Source organism: Limulus polyphemus, unplaced genomic scaffold, assembly GCF_000517525.1.
Source record: "Limulus polyphemus unplaced genomic scaffold, Limulus_polyphemus-2.1.2 Scaffold224, whole genome shotgun sequence".
In the NCBI taxonomy this organism is placed as follows: Eukaryota; Metazoa; Arthropoda; class Merostomata; order Xiphosura; family Limulidae; genus Limulus; species Limulus polyphemus.
Window position 1 is genome coordinate 129,425 of NW_013665834.1, and position 19,823 is coordinate 149,247.

Consider the following 19,823-nt stretch of genomic DNA (forward strand, 5'->3'; position numbering starts at 1 on the left):
TGTGTGTGTGTGTGTGTGTATATATATATATATATATATAATGTGTGATATTATATGAAAATGGATAATTACCATTTATATTATTTCAAAGTTTTAACTTGGAAAAATATCATAATTATTTAATAAAAAAATTGGTAGGTGTTGGTGAAGAAAGATAGGTGATAACATAGAGGTTAAAGTTTAACTATTTATGAAAATATAAGTTCAAATCATGTAAATAGAACTTTCAAAAACTTTTAGAAGAAAATTGTTTTGTTAAATATCCTTATTTTAGTTGTTGGATTAATCAATGAATTCTAGATGTTGCTTTCTGTCCTAGAATTTTAGTTTAGAAGTTCTCATAACAGTTAATTTAACAAGAACAGCATGTTTTTTTAAAGTTTCCTAATTATGTAGTGTCTTTAGCTAATGCTCTGTTTATAATCACTACCTGTTTTATATGTGTCGTGTTTATTTCTTTTTTGAAAATCTTTTGAAACAATCTAGTAGATCTAAATTGTTATTAATTTTTGTGAAAACTTGTAAATAGGTGTAAAGTTGCAAAATGAAAGTATTATTTTGATTTACATGTTGTTTTATACTCATGATTACAATATTAGGCACAAGAACTCCATTTTTTAACATAATAAATTTAATAATCAGTGTTTCAGTAGGATTTCTTGTTGTCTTAACTATTTGACAACATGGATTATGCATTTATGTTGTTAGTTTTTGAGATTGTTACTGCCATTCCATTTTTGCTTACAATCTCCCTTTTTCACAACATTAATTTCCATGCATGTCACAAATTTTCGTTTTGATTAGCAACACAATTTGGCACTGACCATTTCATAACTTTTATACCATCAGTTCTTCTCTGTTCCTCCTAGTATTTTTTATTCAACAAAATAGTATGTTTTGGATCATTTTCATGTTGAAATGCAATGCCAATGAATTATCATTCACTGGGTATTGTGTGATGAACCAGAATATGGTTATATGTCTTTTTCTTCGTAATACTAATCAATTTTGACAACATCTCTCTCTCCTACAGCAGAAATGCATCCACACATGATTATAGACACACCATAATGTTTCATTAGCTGTTTCACTTACACACTTTTCTTCAAAATTCTCGTGGTCATATAACAGTATAAAAAAAAAAAAAAACATTTCTAGATGTTTCACAAATCTCAATTTTTGTTTCATTAGCTTAGCTCATAACACATTGTTCCATATACAGTACTGTGCAAAAGTGTTAGAACAATGTCAAAAATTAGATTTCAGGCTACTTTGGAAGAACAATGGAAGGTACATCACAGGTGAAACATCAAAATTTTATTAATATTCTTATTTAGTACAACAGAAACTCAGTAGAAGTTCAGCAAACAATTAATATTTTGTGTGTCCCCCTTTTGCTTTAATAACTGACAACAGTTTTTCAGACATTGTCGCAACATATTTAATCAAGATGTCCTTTGGGATTTTACTTCAAATGTCTCTAATACACTCCCATAAAGTTTCTTTGGAAGTAACTTTTGATTTGTCAAGTCTTTGATCTATCAAATTCCAAATCTGCTCAATTGAGTTGAGATTGGGGCTCTGTGTAGGCCATTGAATGACTCCAGCAGCTTCTTAGCTAAGTAATTTCTGCATAGATTGGATGAGTATTTGGGGTCATTATCTTCTTTGTAGTAGAACCCTTTACCAATAATACACAAACCACTGGCTATACCATGATGGATCAGTATCTGATAGTACTTGCACTGGTCCATTATTTTGTTTATTTTGCAAATATCTCCTGTTGCCTCAGTAAAAAAACACCCCCAAACCATCATACTGCCTCTCCAATGTTTCATGGTAGGTGATATGCATTGAAGTAAGTAACTTTCACCTTTCTTCTGCCAGATGTACAACCTACGCTTTGAACCAAATATATGAAATTTGGACTCATCTGTTCATAACACCCTTTTTCAATCATCAACAGTCCAGTTTTTGTTCTTTTAAGCTTTAGCTAATTTCAGTCTCTTGACAACATTTGGAGATCGAAGTAAAGGTTTTTTAACTGCTACTTGACCAGATATTCCATTCTCATTGAGTATTCTTGATACTGTATATCTGGACACTTTACTGTTATTTGGTACATGGTTGTTTATCTCATGGTTGAGATCAGTGGCAGTCTTCCTTCTGTCCCAGAGGTTGCAAAAATGAAGATACTTAACATCAGTATCATCGAGTTAACGTGTTCTACCTCTCCCTTTCCTATTTTCTAACTTACCTGTCTCGGTCTCACGATCTAGGGTGTACTTGACAATGTTTGTGGAGTATTTCAAGTCTGTAACAATTTGTCGGAGAGTCCAATCAGCAGCACATAAAACTTTTTTTCAAACTCTCTGCTCTACTCTATGCTTTTTTGGCTGTGGCATGAAAACAAAACTTAATATATAGTGTTAAATACTGTTTTATCAAGGTTTATATGTGGAGTGCTATTAAACTGATTTCTTCTAGCATATACCGGTACCATATGCTAGCTCCTTGCTTGCTTCTTTCTATGTAGTTAAGGCACTGCATGGGATACCATGACAGTTATTTCAGACCCTAAATTTGATCAGTATATTCATTCAATTAGAACCCGTATGACATGCCCTTGGTACAAGTATATGGGAATTATAAAGAATGATAAGTATTCTCATCCTGGTTCATACAATTGTCAACAGGAATCAGTGAAGTATTATCATAGTGTTGAAATTTTCATTCTGTAATAGCATGGAAGAATTAGCCCCATAAAATGGAAAGAATAACAAAATATTCACTCGTCCTAACACTTTTGCACAGTACTGTATATGTTCTTCCCCTGTTTTATGATTGTTTACAAAATTTTATATACTTTACCATTTCAAACATGTGGATTGTTAGGCTTTTCATCTAAGTAAACCACTTTCTTGCAATCATTATAAGGTAGTTTTATTTCTGTTTCTTACTCCATATGTATTTTGTATGTTTGCACACATTTCAAGGTATGCTTTTAACCAATATAATTTTGAAATTACTAAACTACTATTTTAATGATTTTCTTTATCAGGGGTAGGTACTGCCATGTTAAACCTATAAAATCATGACCATACCTGATTTTAATGTGATTTTTAGTATCTCTGAGAAAATATTGTGTAAAGTTTCAGGCTTCTTGGTCAAACAGTTTAGAATTTATGAGTCACAGTAAATTTGAGTTCTGGAAGTTACAAAAGTAGTCAGACTCATAACCTTTCTTTATTTAAAAAAGCTACAAATCTCATATTAAAGATCTTTTCAAATCCAATTCATTGGTTAATTTTCAATTTAAATTAGAAATATAATACGTCATGCTTTGACCACCTGGATGACCCTTACTCAAATGACCTGATGTTTTCTGAATCTTATGGTTATTTCTGATTGTAGGATACATAAGACTATTGCCACTAACCCTCCAGATATGGGTAGGGCAAAATGCACATGTCACAACTTTTACAGAGTTACATTCAAAGTTTAACTAAACTACTTTATTATCAATATATGTCAATAAACTTAGCATCAAAATGTAGTTTATAATACAAATTTTAATATTATATAAGTTTTAATTTTTTATTTTACAAAGGAAATATTTAAATCAATTCTCAGATTTCACTTTTTTTGTATCACATAACACTTTTTTTTTGCTCTGAATTGTTTATTTTATAATTTCTTTCCACTTGTTTTTTAAGTTTCTGAGAACTTACACATTTATATGTTAGGTAAAATGAAAATGTATAGCATCTACTCTTCGTGCTTTAATGAGTTATATGCCATGAATTGAAACTAACATGACACTCTCCTCCTAGCACATTCCATCTTTAAAAAATCTGAATAATTCTTTCTAACAGTTACTTTTGGATTATTTATAATCAACAAAAAGAGAAGATTTTAATTTACTGCTTTTTTTATGAGGTTAACTAGTTCTCGTGATTGATTTTGAGTTATTCTGTGTCCATTTCATAGTTTGCTATCACTGAGATTGCCTTGACCAGGTAAGGAAATTATTTTAATGCACATATAGCTTAGTTAGAAAGCCAGTTAAATTATAATAGTTTTAGGATTACAGAAAGACAGGGTTAATTTTCTTCGAGGACTACAGAAAGATAGAGTTAATTTTCTTCGAGGCTTCAAGAGCAAGAAAGTACAAGTTTCTTGTTTGTATGTATATTTTTTATTTTTGTTATAAAAGTAATTAAAATTAAAAATTAGAAAAACCTGTTAGGTTAAATAAGATAAATTAAATAAAAATAATCAATACCACAAGCACATTTTGCATTTGCAGCGTGTTGTAATTTGACCGAGCATGCTGGTAACGTGATGCTGTGTTTACACAAAGCTTCCCCACTGTGAAAATTCACTTTGGCAGAAACCCAAATGATAATGAAGTAATAAATCTAAATGACTGGGGTATTTGAAATGTATCAGCTTTGGCTGTTAGAATAAATAGTGTGTAGTTGTCTTTAACAATGTGCAGCCATTATAGAAAGAAAAAATGGTAATTTAGATGAGATTAGTCAAATGGACTGAGCATGTACACAATGTTAGGGCAGAGAAAATATCAGATAAAATATAATGTTTTATTGAAAAACAACTTTTGAAATTCATTTAGGAGGCTCTAGAGCTTGTGGAAATGAAACTTGGAAACTAAAATGAAGAATAGTATTTTTAATCTTAACCTGAAAATCACCTTGCACTCAGACTAGTTAGTCTGAGTTACAATCTGACTCCATAAATTCACAGAAAAATCTTTAGTGAAAAATACTTAGTTAAACAAAGTATTGTAAAGATACACCTTTTATATTAAAAATTATAGTTTCATGGTTACATAATGGTCAAAATGACTAAACCTGTATACAGAGAGTTAGTGCTTTTAAAAAAATTATTCCCAGTATTCCTTAAGATAATTATCCCAATGAAGAAAATCTATTATATTCTGATAGGGTTGTAGCAAAGTATGAAAGAGGAAAACTTTTTGAATCTGGTGTTTCATGAAGAATAATTTGTAGTATATATATATATATCTGCTGAGTGTCATTTTTTTGCTACTCTACATGGGAAAGGGCCACGTGGTGGAGTGGTCAACACTGTCAAGAGATTTACAATAAGTTGTCAACAATCTTATTTTCTTAGAACCAATAAGTCTGCAATTAGCTTTGAATATTTGTCAGTGCTGAGAAGTTGCTTGTAGCCAGACTGGAGACCATTGTGACAAGTGCAAAAAGTTTATGCATTTTGTTTCCTGTTCCAAGCTAGACCATTAATTTACCTTCAGTGGAATTTTCAGCAATGAATATAATAAAATTAATGATCAGTACAAGAGAATTGTGGATTTTGCAAAATCTCACAGGCCTGTATCACAAGAAATGGTAGGCAGTTTACATCAGGTGAAAATCTGATAAAACTGATAAAATGAAGGTTGGTTCCTTTACCCACCCCACACCTTCCCTTCATTCTCTTTTGAACAAAGAACTAGGAAATTCATTATCCATAGAGAACTGACTGCTGTCAATCTAAAACCTACCACAGGATGATATTATAAATTAACAGCAAAGGAAGCAGAAGAGGCTACATCACATATTATGTAGAAGATAAACTGATTTCATAGATTTATAAGCTTGACAGATTTTATATAACTTACAGCAACAATATGGGGCAATATCATCTCAGAAAATTTCAGTAACGTAGGAAGCTGAAACTGCTGATGTCATGTGTGAATTCATCCTTTACAGAACCTTTGTTACCATCAAACATTATCGTAAGTGGTTTCAAAAAGATTTGACATTTATTGAATTCACAAGTGTGATGTCTTTATCTCAGAAAAGGTTTTGTTTATTCAACTTGATTTTTTGTTTAAGTTGCTTTATATTTGAACAACTTGTATTCCAGGATTCATACGATTTGTTGAGAGGCATTGAGTCAGTGATCCTAACATGGTATATTACATTTCTAATATAAGTTGCTTGAATGTAGCTTGAAATGAGCTAAAATCAGATTTCTAGCTTTAAAAGAGAAAATGTAGTGAGTTTTCAAAGGAAGTCAGACCATGTTTGTAACTTCCAGAAGTCAGATTTTCTGTGATACAGAATCATTTTATCTGAAAGTTTGTGTTTTACACAAACTTAGCTGATGTGCTAAATTTTATAAAAACTGATGGGATTAAGAAATTGTATCTAAGCATTTTAATATATCATGGAATGTCCTCAGTTGCAGCAAAATGCTCTAATATCCTTTGAACATTACCATAGATCCTTGCCTATAAAGCTATCTGCCTTTTAAGATAACCCTCTTCTCTGGGATGGGTCACCTACAATATTTGAAGAGACCCACCTATAAGACTACCTCAAATTCAGAATCTACTTATGCATATTTAATATTTTATCACCGTATTCCTAAGGAAACAACTTTTTTGGACAGTTCAGTTTACTGTGACACGCATGTGTAAGTAATGTCTGTAGTGTCTGCCAAACATGTACCAGTAATGCCAGTAATAAAAACAATTCAAACTCGGAACTAACCATACAGTTTCATTTGATGTCAAATCAAATTACATTAGTCCTATGTGCACAGGTGTGGGTCAAAGTGCATGTGTTGTGACCCTTTATAGAGAGCCACTTAACATAGTATTATGTATTTAATGTCAGAGTTATCAACTATTCATTTTTACCCTACATTACTGATTAAGTGACAATTCATGGTAGAGTAAATATCAGGTACAATATACAGGAATATTTAAAACACTGTAGGTATGAATTTCAGAGGCTCTAAATGTTATGCAAGTGTAATATACAAACTGTATGATGGACTAAAGTTCTTTTGTTCTTCACATGAACATCACCTTGTACTCTGACATGTGAGAGTCTTGAGTCAGAATGACAGCATCAATTCACGTACATATTCTAAGTACAAATACTTTTGTAACACATCTGATTTTTTTGTGCATAACAAACTTGTACATTTTAATAAAACTCTGCTACATTTCTTGAAGATACACACAGTAAGTTCAGAATTATAGTCAACATTCCTTCTTCAATAGGGGGTCAGTCCAGTGGTTAAAACGTTGATAAAATACAGTTTCAAAAGTTATTTCAGTTATAACATACAATAGTTCATACATGTACTTTACTTCTACACATCTTTTATGACCTACCTTTTTTCAAGTTTGCTCAGAATTTTTCATCAAATGATTGTCCTGTCTTATAAGATCTCCCCCCCAACTGCATAATGTAAAGTTTATCAAAAAACAAAACATATCATAGACAAGGATCAAAAGTGAGATTTTTGAATAATATACCATTGAGTTTTCATTTTACACAACAATAACCTATCTTTTTTTAGACTGTTTCGTTCTAAGTTACCTTTTTTTATTTTTCACAGTTTTAGTTACAAAGTCTTTGTATTATGGTAGTACTGTATTGGCCATTCACAGCATGGCCTGGCATGGTCAGGTGGTTAGGGCACTCAACTTGCAATCTGACGGTATGGGTTCAAATCTCCATCCCACCAAACATGCTCAACCTTTCAGCCGGGGTGTGTGTGTTATAATGTGACAGTCAATCCCACTATTTGTTGGTAAAAGAGTAGCCCAAGGGTTGGCGGTGGGTGATGATGACTAGCTGCCTTACATCTAGCTTTTCACTGCTAAATTAGGGATGGCTAGCGTAGGTAGCCCTCATGTAGCTTTACGTGAAATTCAAAACAAATGAACAAACCATGCACAGCATTTAGTTCAGTTGAATCAAGAATATTGCTGATAAAAGTAGGTGTGAAAAACAACAACATATCATCATTAAAATATATGTCAGTATACCAAACCCACATTTAAAGGTTTCTAGTATTTGGTGTGCAGTTATGTCAGGAATGATTGTTTTAATTACAGTTATAAAACAGAAAGATGCCATTAATTCTTTGCTAATGGTGGTTCACCTTCTTGGAACCTTTTATAGCCTTTATTTTTTGCTGGACTCAGACTTATCACTGATGCCACAGATATATTTGTTAAGTCCTATTGGTGAAGTATATTTTTCTTATTTGCACTGTCTAAATTTTCTGGTAAGGTTATTTCTTATTAATCTGTATAATTTACTTTCTTCTCAGTTTTATTTAAGTTAATATAACTTAATCCATATATAGTGTCAACTCTCAACCTTGACCAGTCCACTTATACAGTGCAAGAGCCAAGTAAACCAGATCAGATTGCTAAGGTTATGTTGAAAATTGTACGAAAAGGAGATAACAATCAGACTTGTAGAGTCCGGGTTAGTACTCGAGATGGATCTGCCACCTCAGGAGTTGATTATCATGCAAAAAGTAAACTTTTGATATTTCCTCCAGGTAAGTTATTTTTTGACTTTTTTTTTTCTAAAGAATGATTTATTGCAATTGTGTGAATGATGATTCCTTCAATACAAAATTTATCTCAAAACTATGCTTTTGTACAGATAGCCTAGAAAACAGAGCACAACAACATAATAAAGTAATTTTATCATATCACCCAATAGTTGATGTAATAGCAGCATTTTAAATATTCTTTATAATGTAGTAATTAATTACATATAAGTGTTTTAGAGGCTTTGTAACTAATTTAAATTTACTAGAAAGTACATTGGATGTCCTTTTCATCAGAGATTATTTATGATGTCCATTTTGTTATAGATCATTACCAATGTCTTTTTTATCAAAGATTACTTGTGATGACCCTTTTACCAGAGATTAGTTTGATATTCTTTGTGCCAGATGAATGAGTTCTTCACTCACCATCAAACATTGTTTAGGGTGTGGACAAGGTACCCCCATTCTTACCTGCCCTGGGCCACTTATTGCGTTTTCTCTATGCTATTAAGCCCTGTAAGTTTTTCCACTGTGAGTGTTGTTAAACAGAAGGATTCTTGTGTTAAACCCTTTTATGTACACCTTCAACTACTCAGTGACTTGTCTATCATGGCAGACTTTCTGATTTTATTCCTGACAAATACTCCAGAAATTTTCATTTTTTATACTAGTTGACTTTGGAGATAAGGAGTTGTTGAACTCTCCGAAGAATCTCAGCATTTTTATAAATTCATTACTTTCAATACCTGTAATATTTTTAAGGCACACACATACAAGACATTTAGATGTTTGTCTGTTTTTTTGTGAATTTCCAGATTTTGCATTCATATATTAAGATAGAAATAACACTTGAGTTGAAGATTTGTAGTTTGGTCTTAAAGTTGTACATTTTCAATGACTGAATCTTGTTTAAGTTGGTGAATGCAGTTTGAGTCCTGCCAGTTTGTGACATCATTTCCTTCTAGATGTCCTCACTGGCTTGTACATTATTGTCAAGTTATTTCAATCCAATTTTGTTTTTCTTTTGGCTTGTAAAATAATACTTGAATTGGATGTTGATGGGGCAATTGCTTGATTTGTTTTTCATAACTGGTTATTAGCCACAGGATTTTTGCACTATTGGAGAGTCTTTTGTTCTCATCTTACATGTTGACTGAGTTGTCACATAGAAGTCATCTCATTACTAGACATAGTATATAAAGTATTCACAAGTTTACTGGACATGTTTTGTTTAATATACTTATAATTACCTAGACACACTGTATCTAATGTATTAATAACTTTACTGAAGACACCATATCTGATGTATTAATAATCTTATTGGGTGCATTGTATTTAATGTATAGAAAATGTTACTGGACACATTAAATCTAATGTGTTGACAATTGTACTAGATATTTTGTATCCAGTATGTATTAACAATTTTACTGGATTGTATGTAAGGTATTAAAAATTTAAATAGAATTTTTGTATCCAATGTATTCATAAATTTTCTATTAACATTTGTTTCTAATGTATTCTTTTTTTTTTTTACTTAACACATTTTCTCAAATGCATACATTACTTTATTTGACATTGAGTTACTAAGGTTATATTATTTCTGTTTGTTACACAATGTTTATTTACAATCATAATTCTGAGGCACTAATCATTTTAATATTGTTTATCAAAAGATTCTTTTTGTACATATTAATTTTTTATTATAACTTTAACAGGAGCATATGAGCAGATTTTTGAAGTGGAGATTCTTTATAACAAAGAACGTGAATGGCACAAAATGTTCACAGTTGTACTGGGGCCAGATGAACCTGTTAACGCTGAGATAGGAGAAATCTCTGTTGCAACTGTTACAATATCAGACCATGAAGCAGCAGGAAGTGGTGTACTACCTGCTTCTCCTATTGTAAGTATTTGTGATAATCCTTCCATTTATTAATTGAGTACTAAATTTGTTTGATTCACCAAAGGATAGATAGTTTACTAAACTCAGTGCTTGATCTTGGTCATTTTTATTTACCAAAGGATAGCTAAGGTTTACTAAGTGCTTGAATTTGGTAACTTGTTTGATTCATTGAAGGATAGATAAGGTTTCCTAAACTAAGAGCTTGATTTTAGTCACTTGTTTGAATCACTGAAGGATAGATAAGGATTACTAAACTCAATGCTTGATTTTGATCACTTGTTTGGATACTTAAAAAATTACAAAGCATGACTTAATTTTCCTTTGTCTTAGAAATGTTTAACAGAAAAAAATACATTAATAATATTATAAACCATATATTATACAAATTAATGCATGTAATACAAATAAGATTTTAATTATTTCTGTCACTGTTGTTTATGCCTTCATTAATATTATTTTAGAATGGACATTTCAGTAAAAATATATCGTATAAAAAAAATCACACAAACTTTTATTTCAAACCCCATCTTTGTTTGACAACTGTTGATGTAAAGTTTACAAGCATTGTTATCCCGATAATTTTACTTAGCTTTTCTCTTCACCAACAAATAACTAAATTGTGACATATAAATCTAAAGTGAGTTGAGAGAAGTATTCAACATCAATTTTCATTCAAGATTACTATAATCAGAATATTCAGTGGCATGAGATGCATGTGTATTAATCAATTAAAAATTTGCATATGTCTTTTGTTAAGATAAGCCTTGACCTGAGTCGTTTAATCAACATGTTCTCATTGTTACATAGACTGCATTTTTAAAGTAATGGTGATACAAATCTCCAATATACTTGAACTAGTTCCCATGCTCACATGTATATGTTCTTTCATGGGAACCAGAAATCATTTTGTATTAGAACTGATAAAATACAATAAACAACAGAACTTTAATTTTATACACACAAGATGTTTTAATGGCTTAAGCTTGATAAAATGTAACGAATATTCATATTTTACATCTTCATTAAATATTACTGTAAATGCTATTGGTAATCTCATACAATTTTTCACATATAGAAACAATACTACATGTAACAAAGTTTCAAATATTTCAGCTTATTTAATTAAACAATTCTTGCTTTAAGAGTCATTTATGATCTTTTCTACAATGGAATAGGAAAATCATTTCTTTCCTAACAATAAGTTGATATCCTCATATTCCTTTTATACAAAATCAACTGCAGCTTATTCTAACCATATGTGAAATTATTGTTAAAATTTGCAAGTTCTCAGTCCTAAAATTGTTGTGATTAAATGTATCCTCAAAGTAATGTATTTTTGTAAATACACTCCACAAAACAATGAAAGGAGAGCCACTCTATATGATATTATACTTATGACAAGGAAAAAGTACTATTATAAATTATTATCTGTCACTGCCTTTAGTTCATTGTTATGCAACTCAAGTATCTAATGATCAGACATGTGATCTAAAATGCAAATGAATAATAATTCAGCTTATGATATATAAAATGGTCTCGCACAATCTTGATTCAGATGTCACTTTAAAGTAAATTTCAATGTTTAAAATGCTTTGTATTGGTCAATTAAAAATGGCATTTGGATTTTTTGCTCATATGGAGAGCCACTAAATATTATTAATTGACTAAATGTCTGAACATGTTAGCAGAATGTGAAATCATTAATAGACCAATGAAACAGTTGCATAGACATCTGGACAAGGCAGGTCATCATCCACAAGACAAGCAGATGAATCTATCTGTTGGTTTTGACTTGTGACGTTTGTAGGGTACCTGCTATGAAATTGAATCAAGTAGTTGCAGCCATAACTGACTAGAAACAGACTTTATAAAGCCAGCTTGTATGCCAGGTGCCTAGTGAGATGCATTGCATTCTTAATGAGGTACATAACAGCTTGCCTGGAATGCCTTTGGAACAGTGACTTATGGAACAATTTTCTTTCTCAAGGGGAGTTGTGCTTCATACTACGGCCAGATAAGAGTTGTATATTCATTTGGATAAGATCAGGAACTAAACCTCATTTTCAGATTATAATGATGGAAATATAGTGTGGGCAGGAATAAACATTCATAAACACGTACATCCTGTAAAATTGTATTGCCATGAACCTTAGGAACCTTTGATCCTATGGATTGTCACATGCTGATACCCCAACTAAATCAAATCGATGTTGATTCTCCCCCAATCTTACTTACTAAACTGATTAACAAATTTTTTTGAAGAAGAGGGAATTGTTCAGCCGACATGCAAATGAGACTTCAATCCCTTCAAAAATGTATAGGATGACTTTGGAATATGCACAGCATTCTGCTAGTTAATTTTCAAATAGTAAAGATTTCTTGGAAATATCTTTATCAGAGGATACATGTGCCTCAAGATAATTGCCATGTTATAGCTACATGTGCAGTGTATGTACATATATATATATATATAGTTTAAATGATGTAAATGATTTTATTGTTCCTTTACATTTAAATTGCTAATAGTTTTATCAAAATGTTGACTTTTGATGTATGTATAAATGCAGTTCATGTTAAGTTATTGACATCACCAAGGAGAAAGGGGTTAAAATCTAATGGTATAAATCTGTCTTTACAGGTTTGATCATGTTTTGAGCAAGTATGGCCTCACAGCTTTATTTGTTAAGAGACTATGGCATTTTATTATTACTGTTAAGATCTAGAATAACAATTTTGTACAGATCATCTAGTTCCATCATTAGCATCTCCATTACTATTCTATTGCTATCATACCATAATTACCAGTTTCATGAACATTAACAAGTAATTAGATGTCACATTTATCACCTGAAATAACTTGTATAATAACATTTGTCATGTATGGTATTTTTTTTTTTTTGCTTTATGCTAATAAGAAAACTTTGCTATTTTACTCTATAAAATGGTTGGACTAACTGTGAGGTTACTATGCTTTGTGTTGTCTTTTGAGTAAATAACTATTTTACTGTATAATTCTAATGTAGTATGATGATTTATGTAAACTGGGGTTGTGGTCATGTGTCATACAGTATCTTGTTACGCAGCCAGGGGAAGTTCTGTGTACTTGAATTCTGCAGTGTGTGATATTTAGCTATTTGGAATTTCCAATCTGAGCTATGAACATTTTATTGTGTTTGTGTTAGTCAGTACATGAAGTTTTATGTAATGTGATAACTGCACATTAAATGTTTTACCTCTGGAGAACCTATGGGTGTTTTGTTGTCTATCCATCTGTGAACTTTCTGAAATTGGTGTTAATAACCAGTGCTATATATTAACCTGATGTGTCACACTATGTATGAAAAAGTATTAAATATGTTAAAGTCCTAAAAAGTTGTTTGCTTCTATTCAACAATCAGCCTGTATTTTAAGAGGAGGATTATTAAAATTTGTTAAAACATTTTAGAATTTCTGTTCATTTAGTGCAGGGTATTTTTCATTACTGATTATATTTCTTAGGTTCTTTGAAAAGGTGGCTGTTATTAATAAAGTTTCCTGAAATGCGATTAATTCATCATAAATGTGTACCTGAACCTGTTTAATTCAATGTGTTCTTGTAATAATAGAATTGCATGGGTGATAATACTACAAAATCTAGAAGGAAACAAACAAGGCGAAGAACTTGCCAAATTAAAATAAATTTATTGATAAATACCAAAACAACATTTTGAGCAAGGACCTTCATCAGGTTTTCAGTGAGGAGAATATTTTTGTATTCATCAATAAACTTATTATAATTTGGCAAATGTTTCATCTTGTTTATTTTCTCCCTGTTTAATTTAATGTAAGAAAGAAAGTTAATTGCTTATTTCTTTGTATCTTGTTTAATTTTTTTATATTAAAATTTCTTTTAGTTATTTAACCAATTGTAAATGTGTTTCTTCTAAGTTTCATTTAAGTTTTATTAGTTAATTTTTTTTGTCATTTATCATTTAGGTTGTTTCATTGCTTCACTATGATAATGTTGAAGAAGGAACCAAGACTGATCCTTCTCCAGGCTATCCTCTTATTTGTGTTACAGTAAGTGTATTGTCATATCTTGAACTGAGTTTATGGTGACTTGGTGTAGGAAACCAATACTCATCATTTTTCTGGTTCTGTTGTTATTTATAAAAACAATTATTAATTTGTCATGCCACAAATGACATTGAATTTTGAAAAGCGTAAATTATAACTGTCAATTTTAGAAATAACAAATTCATTATGTGAATCATGAAAGTCATTGTGGAAAACAGTCTCTACGATCTTATAAGTATTATTGGCTGAAACATATTTTAGCATTTGAGGCTACCTCAGAAAAATGAAATATTTTATTTATCTTAATTTTGTTTTTCTTTTACATTATTTCCAGCCTTTTGTCCTTTTGTATATAGCCTTTTAAAAGTTTCATTCTGTTATACATCATTTCAAACCTTGTGACATTTTCTTTAAAGTATATAACAAAGTTTGTTGGTTTTACTTTTACTTGTGATATTATGAAATTAACTCATTTTCTTTTACTTATTCCTAGCCTTGTGACCCTCACTATCCTGGTTATGCTCTAACTGGACCAATGTGTAAAGATGCAGGAATCAATCATTCTGCTATTCATTTCAATTGGGAAGTGGCTTTACCCACAGACATTGATGGCTCTCGACCACCTTTTGAGACAGTTAGGGATTCTACTCTTTTCACCTCAGCTCATCACATGGTATTAAAGACAAAAGTTTTGGTTGACCAACTTTTTTTATGTAATTTTTTAAACTCATCATGGTTTTTAATGATCTTCTAATTACCTTAACTCATTCTGGTATTTAATTTGTTTTTTAATTACTTGAACTCATTTTGGTTTTTAATTTACTTGGTAGTTAAAAAGTAAGTATTTGGAACATCCTGCAGGAAAACTGTGAAACATACACAAATATATTTTGCTTATTTCCATAACTGGTCTCTAGAAATGTATTTGGATGCATCACGTGTGGTTATATGCAAATACTAATAACCACTGATTAGAGTAAGCTGTGTGCTTAGAGTGAAACTCAAAATCAACCTTGCCATCAATATAGCTAATTATTTTTTTCCATTTCTTATGTTTCTATATGTAAAGATTAGAAAGGATTGTTTCATTGTTAATGATATTTTTGGCCATAATCTTAACAATATGTCATGAGGTTTGGCCAGCTTGGGAGCTTTAGATTAGTTCTGAATACATATTTTAAGCTAAAAACATAAAAAACTTTATAATAAAAGTGTAATAATAAACATTAAGTCAAAATAAACTAGTATATATCTTAGTATAACCAATACTGTTAATGAAAGTAACAATAAGTAAATATGGATTGGATGGACAATTATTATTTTTCTGCTAGCAATGGAAGACACAATACAATATTAAGTTTAAATAAGGGTTTATATTGGTGAAGCTACACCATAACTCTGAGCTTATTACTACATGACCAGTAGAAGATATAGGCCACGTATAGTTGTGTCCATTGCCAGATGATTCAAAAGTGTATAACAACATCACAAGTCATTGAACTTTAATATAATGGCCAATATGTCACATGGTGCCCCACTCCGTATCCACCAGTTAGTAAAGAGAGTGCTTGTGCAGCTCTTTGATGAGGACTAGGTTCTTAGCTACCACTTCCATCTTGGCCACCACACTTCTTTCACCTCACTACATCTGAATGAAAGATGCCATCGCAACAGAGATTCATGTATAACTAATCCCATTATGAGTAGAGTTGCAGTGACCTAAAATTATGACAGAAACATTGAACATTTTCTATGAAGGTTTCCTTAATGTTATTTCTAGATAACAGTGGAATGCACTTTCCATGGTTCCTTTTGCTTATATGCAAAATATTTCACTCGTGCGTTAAAAAATTCACACTGAAGACTGTTCGAAGTACCTATACTGGTGTTCTAATCACCTAGTATTTTCTAATCATCTGAATTAAATTGTTATTTTTGTCTAACCACTTGAATTGAGTTTCAATATTTTTATTGTTTGAACTAATTGTGATTTTGGTTTGCTTTAAGATCTTCTAAGTTCATTGAGAGTTTTTATTTTTTTCAAACCTTTTGAATTCATTGTGGGTTTAATTTTTTTTCTGAATTTATAAGAATTTTAATTTATTTTGGATAACCTAAACAAATTGTAGGTTTAAATTTGTATTATAATCACCTGAAATTACTTGAAGTTTCTCAATGTGTTATGGATTTTAGTTTTGTTTTTTATCACTTAAATTCATTGTGGAGTTTAATTTGTTTTTAGTAACCAGAAGTGATAGTTGATTTTAATTTGATTCTTATTACTTGAAATCATTGTGTTTATTTATTTGTTACAAATATTTTAAATGTGTTGTGGGTTTTACTTTTTACTCTGATCACCTAAAATTATTCTGTTTTTATATATGTTTCAATGTTCTGTTAGTAGCTGATAAGAAACAAATTGTATACTAATTTTCTTCAAAGGTGCTTGACAGCATTTATTTTAGTCGCCGTTTCCTGGTTCGATGCTCAGCTCAACCGAAGGATGCTAATGGCCACTTGGGAGTACCCCTACGAAGTAACATTGCTCAGATTGGTATAGATAATGGTGAGTAATTACTTTGAAGAATAATGTAATGACTTTTATAGGACAAAAAATATAAATGAAAGAAACAGTAAATCATACACACACTGTATAAGTTATCATTTTGCTATTGAATGACACATAAATTGGAATATTTTCTTATTTAATACAGTCAAATTAAGTTTTAAAAACATATACTTTTTTTAATAGTGGATAAAACATTATACTTTTTATTCTACATATTTACAGTGAAACAAACACTGTAATAGTCCCTCTTACAACAGTTCAAATTTCATTGTAAAATTCAAATTTCTTATAACATTGAATCTAATATTATAGTAGTTCACCTCCGTATAAAGTTAAATTTAAGGTTACAATATACTTTATTTTAATACTGCATAACAGGTGTTAAGAAACTATCTTCATATAATGGTTTTCTCATTTGAGGTATCAAAAAGTATGATTGCTTTTTTGATAATGATTAATCAGCAATATAAAAATATGAAATTATGTGTCTTTTAGTATTAATTAAATACTGATATTTTCAAATATTTTTAGCAGTCTACATTGTGAAACTTTTCTGTAATATTACTTCGATAGCAGTATTTATTGCTACCATCTTATAAAGACTATGTTTCAGAATTTTCTGTAATAAAATTTTGCAAATTGATCTTGAGAAATATAATAAAAGACAATATCAAAAATGTTTTAATCTGTGTGATAGTTAATGCAGTGAAATATAAAAAAAATTATATGAACATGAAGAGAGGGTAAATTTAAAAGTATTTCATTACATTCGTTTTAGGTATCTGTCACACACCAATAGCTGCAGGCCAGCCCTACCTAGGACTCCAGTCCCAGTCATTTGTAGCTACACTGCGTTATGTTAATTCATCACACAAATACCATCCCAATCGCCTTCACATTCATGTGGAAATTCCTCATCAGGTTTGTCAATTTCAAAAAGGAATTTAATATGTTCAATAAAAGTATGAATAACCATTTCCAGTCTAAAACAATTAAAAATTTTCTTACACTCCTAGCAAAACTTAGAGGTAATGTTGAGATACTATGCTTTTCATTTCATGGGGCACCATTGGAGGATATTTATGACAATATTAGTGAAGGTTGAAGCAATCTGAAACTAAACTATCTGCTCAAGATGTCTATATGTGGGCCCAGTGTGATCTCAAAATCTTTTGAATCATTGACACAGGATATTGAAGAGGAAGTGCATACAAGCTATTGAATGTTGGCAGCTGTGGCCTACATGTAATATGTAATCTATCCAAAAGGTGGCTGTGTTGTGTGTAGGTGGAATGTTGAACAGTGCTTGTCTACTGAATTAGCTATTTAAGGACTATCACAGTCAGAGCAAGGATTTTAGAAATTTCACATAGTCAACAACCTTTTTTTTGAAAAATTTTTGGAAGATACTGATGTGATGAATCATCCTGATGCTGTTGACTCATATGTTCATATAAAATTTGAAAATATAACTCATCCAAAAACAAATATTATGAATTGGTTGTTGCCAACTCAAAAAACTTTATTCCTAGAAAACATTAACATTTTTATGTTAATCCTCTTGCTATGGATAGGTCAAAGTATGCATATCGTGAGCTTTTAGAGAGTAACATTCAAAATTTAATTAAACTACTTTATTATAATGTATTTGAATAAACTTGGCTTCAAAATGTAGTTAATAAATCAAATTTTAATATTATATAAATTTAAGGTTTTTAATTTTATAAAAAAATATTTAAATTCTCAATCTCCCCTAGTATGAGAATTGTGACATGTGTTCTCTTGGTCTGCTCCCTTCTCTAATTTATTTACCACCCCTCTCTGAAGTCCAGAATTTATTGTAAATTACTGATTATAATATAGGCATTATTAAGGCAAAGTCTAATTTTTATAACCTTCAATCTTATTTGTTTATGAAGTCAATAACTACAAAAATCAGACCTACTTACCACATCTTATCTTTCACAAATTGCCAATAGGTTTCTCTGATGTTTTATATTATATTATTTATAACCAATATAAAGGTAAAGTTTTAATCTATAAAATGGCATATTATATTACATTGTTTTCAGTACAGAGTATTGTCTATTTTGTCCTTGGTTTGAAAGTTTCTCTTGAGGTGTTGAGATCGTGAAGTTTTGGGAATTAATTTAAGGCTCTTATGCCATAGTTAGAAAGCCAGTTAAATTATGACAGTTATAAGACATTGTATGTTTTGTACTTGTTATTATTTTGTTTTCTTAGGTGCATTACTTAAGTGAATAAGAATTATTTAGTTTACCAGTGCTATTAGTTTAAAAAAACGTAGGTTTAAATTTTATCAGCAACCAACAGCAAAAAAACAAGAGGTCAAAAGTAAGTGCTATATTTTTTACTTTTCATGGATATTCTTTGTTTATTATTATAAAAGTAACTAAAATGTAAGAATTAGAAACTTCTTAGGTTACTTAAGGTTAGATTAGATAAGATAACGAAAGAAAAAACTTGTACATTAGGTATGCTTGCAAGCAGTTCATGTATTATGTCATTCAATACGCATTTGTTGAGTGATTTACAACTTGTTTGGTGGGATTACTAGTTAAGTACAGTTAAAAAGGCAATAAAAAAAATTAAATTACTACGTACAGATGTAGATTATTATGAACTTTAAGCCATGGCCCGGCATGGCCAGGTGGTTAGGGCGCTCGACTTGCAATCTGTGGGTCGCGGGTTCAAATCCCCGTCACATCAAACATGCTCGCCCTTTCAGCCGTGGAGGCATTATAATGTGACGGTCAATCCCACTATTCGTTGGTAAAAGAGTAGCCCAAGAGTTGGCGGTGGGTGGTGATGACTAGCTGCCTTCCCTCTAGCCTTACACTGCTAAATTAGGGACGGCTAGTGCAGATAGCCCTCGTGTAGCTTTGCGCGAAATTCAAAAACAAACAAACAAACAAACAA

The 19,823-nt window shown here is 30.8% G+C and overlaps 1 protein-coding gene across 1 annotated transcript in view; it reads left to right on the forward strand.

Annotated features, from left to right (window-relative positions):
- Positions 1-19,823, forward strand: part of LOC106478558 (extracellular matrix protein FRAS1-like) — a 154,477-nt gene that overhangs the window by 98,795 nt on the left and 35,859 nt on the right. The window contains exons 54-59 of the mRNA XM_013939110.2: positions 8,158-8,358; positions 10,071-10,258; positions 14,234-14,317; positions 14,808-14,987; positions 16,757-16,880; positions 17,662-17,804. Of these exons, the coding sequence (XP_013794564.2) occupies positions 8,158-8,358; positions 10,071-10,258; positions 14,234-14,317; positions 14,808-14,987; positions 16,757-16,880; positions 17,662-17,804 (920 nt within the window). The remainder of the gene's footprint in view (positions 1-8,157; positions 8,359-10,070; positions 10,259-14,233; positions 14,318-14,807; positions 14,988-16,756; positions 16,881-17,661; positions 17,805-19,823) is intronic.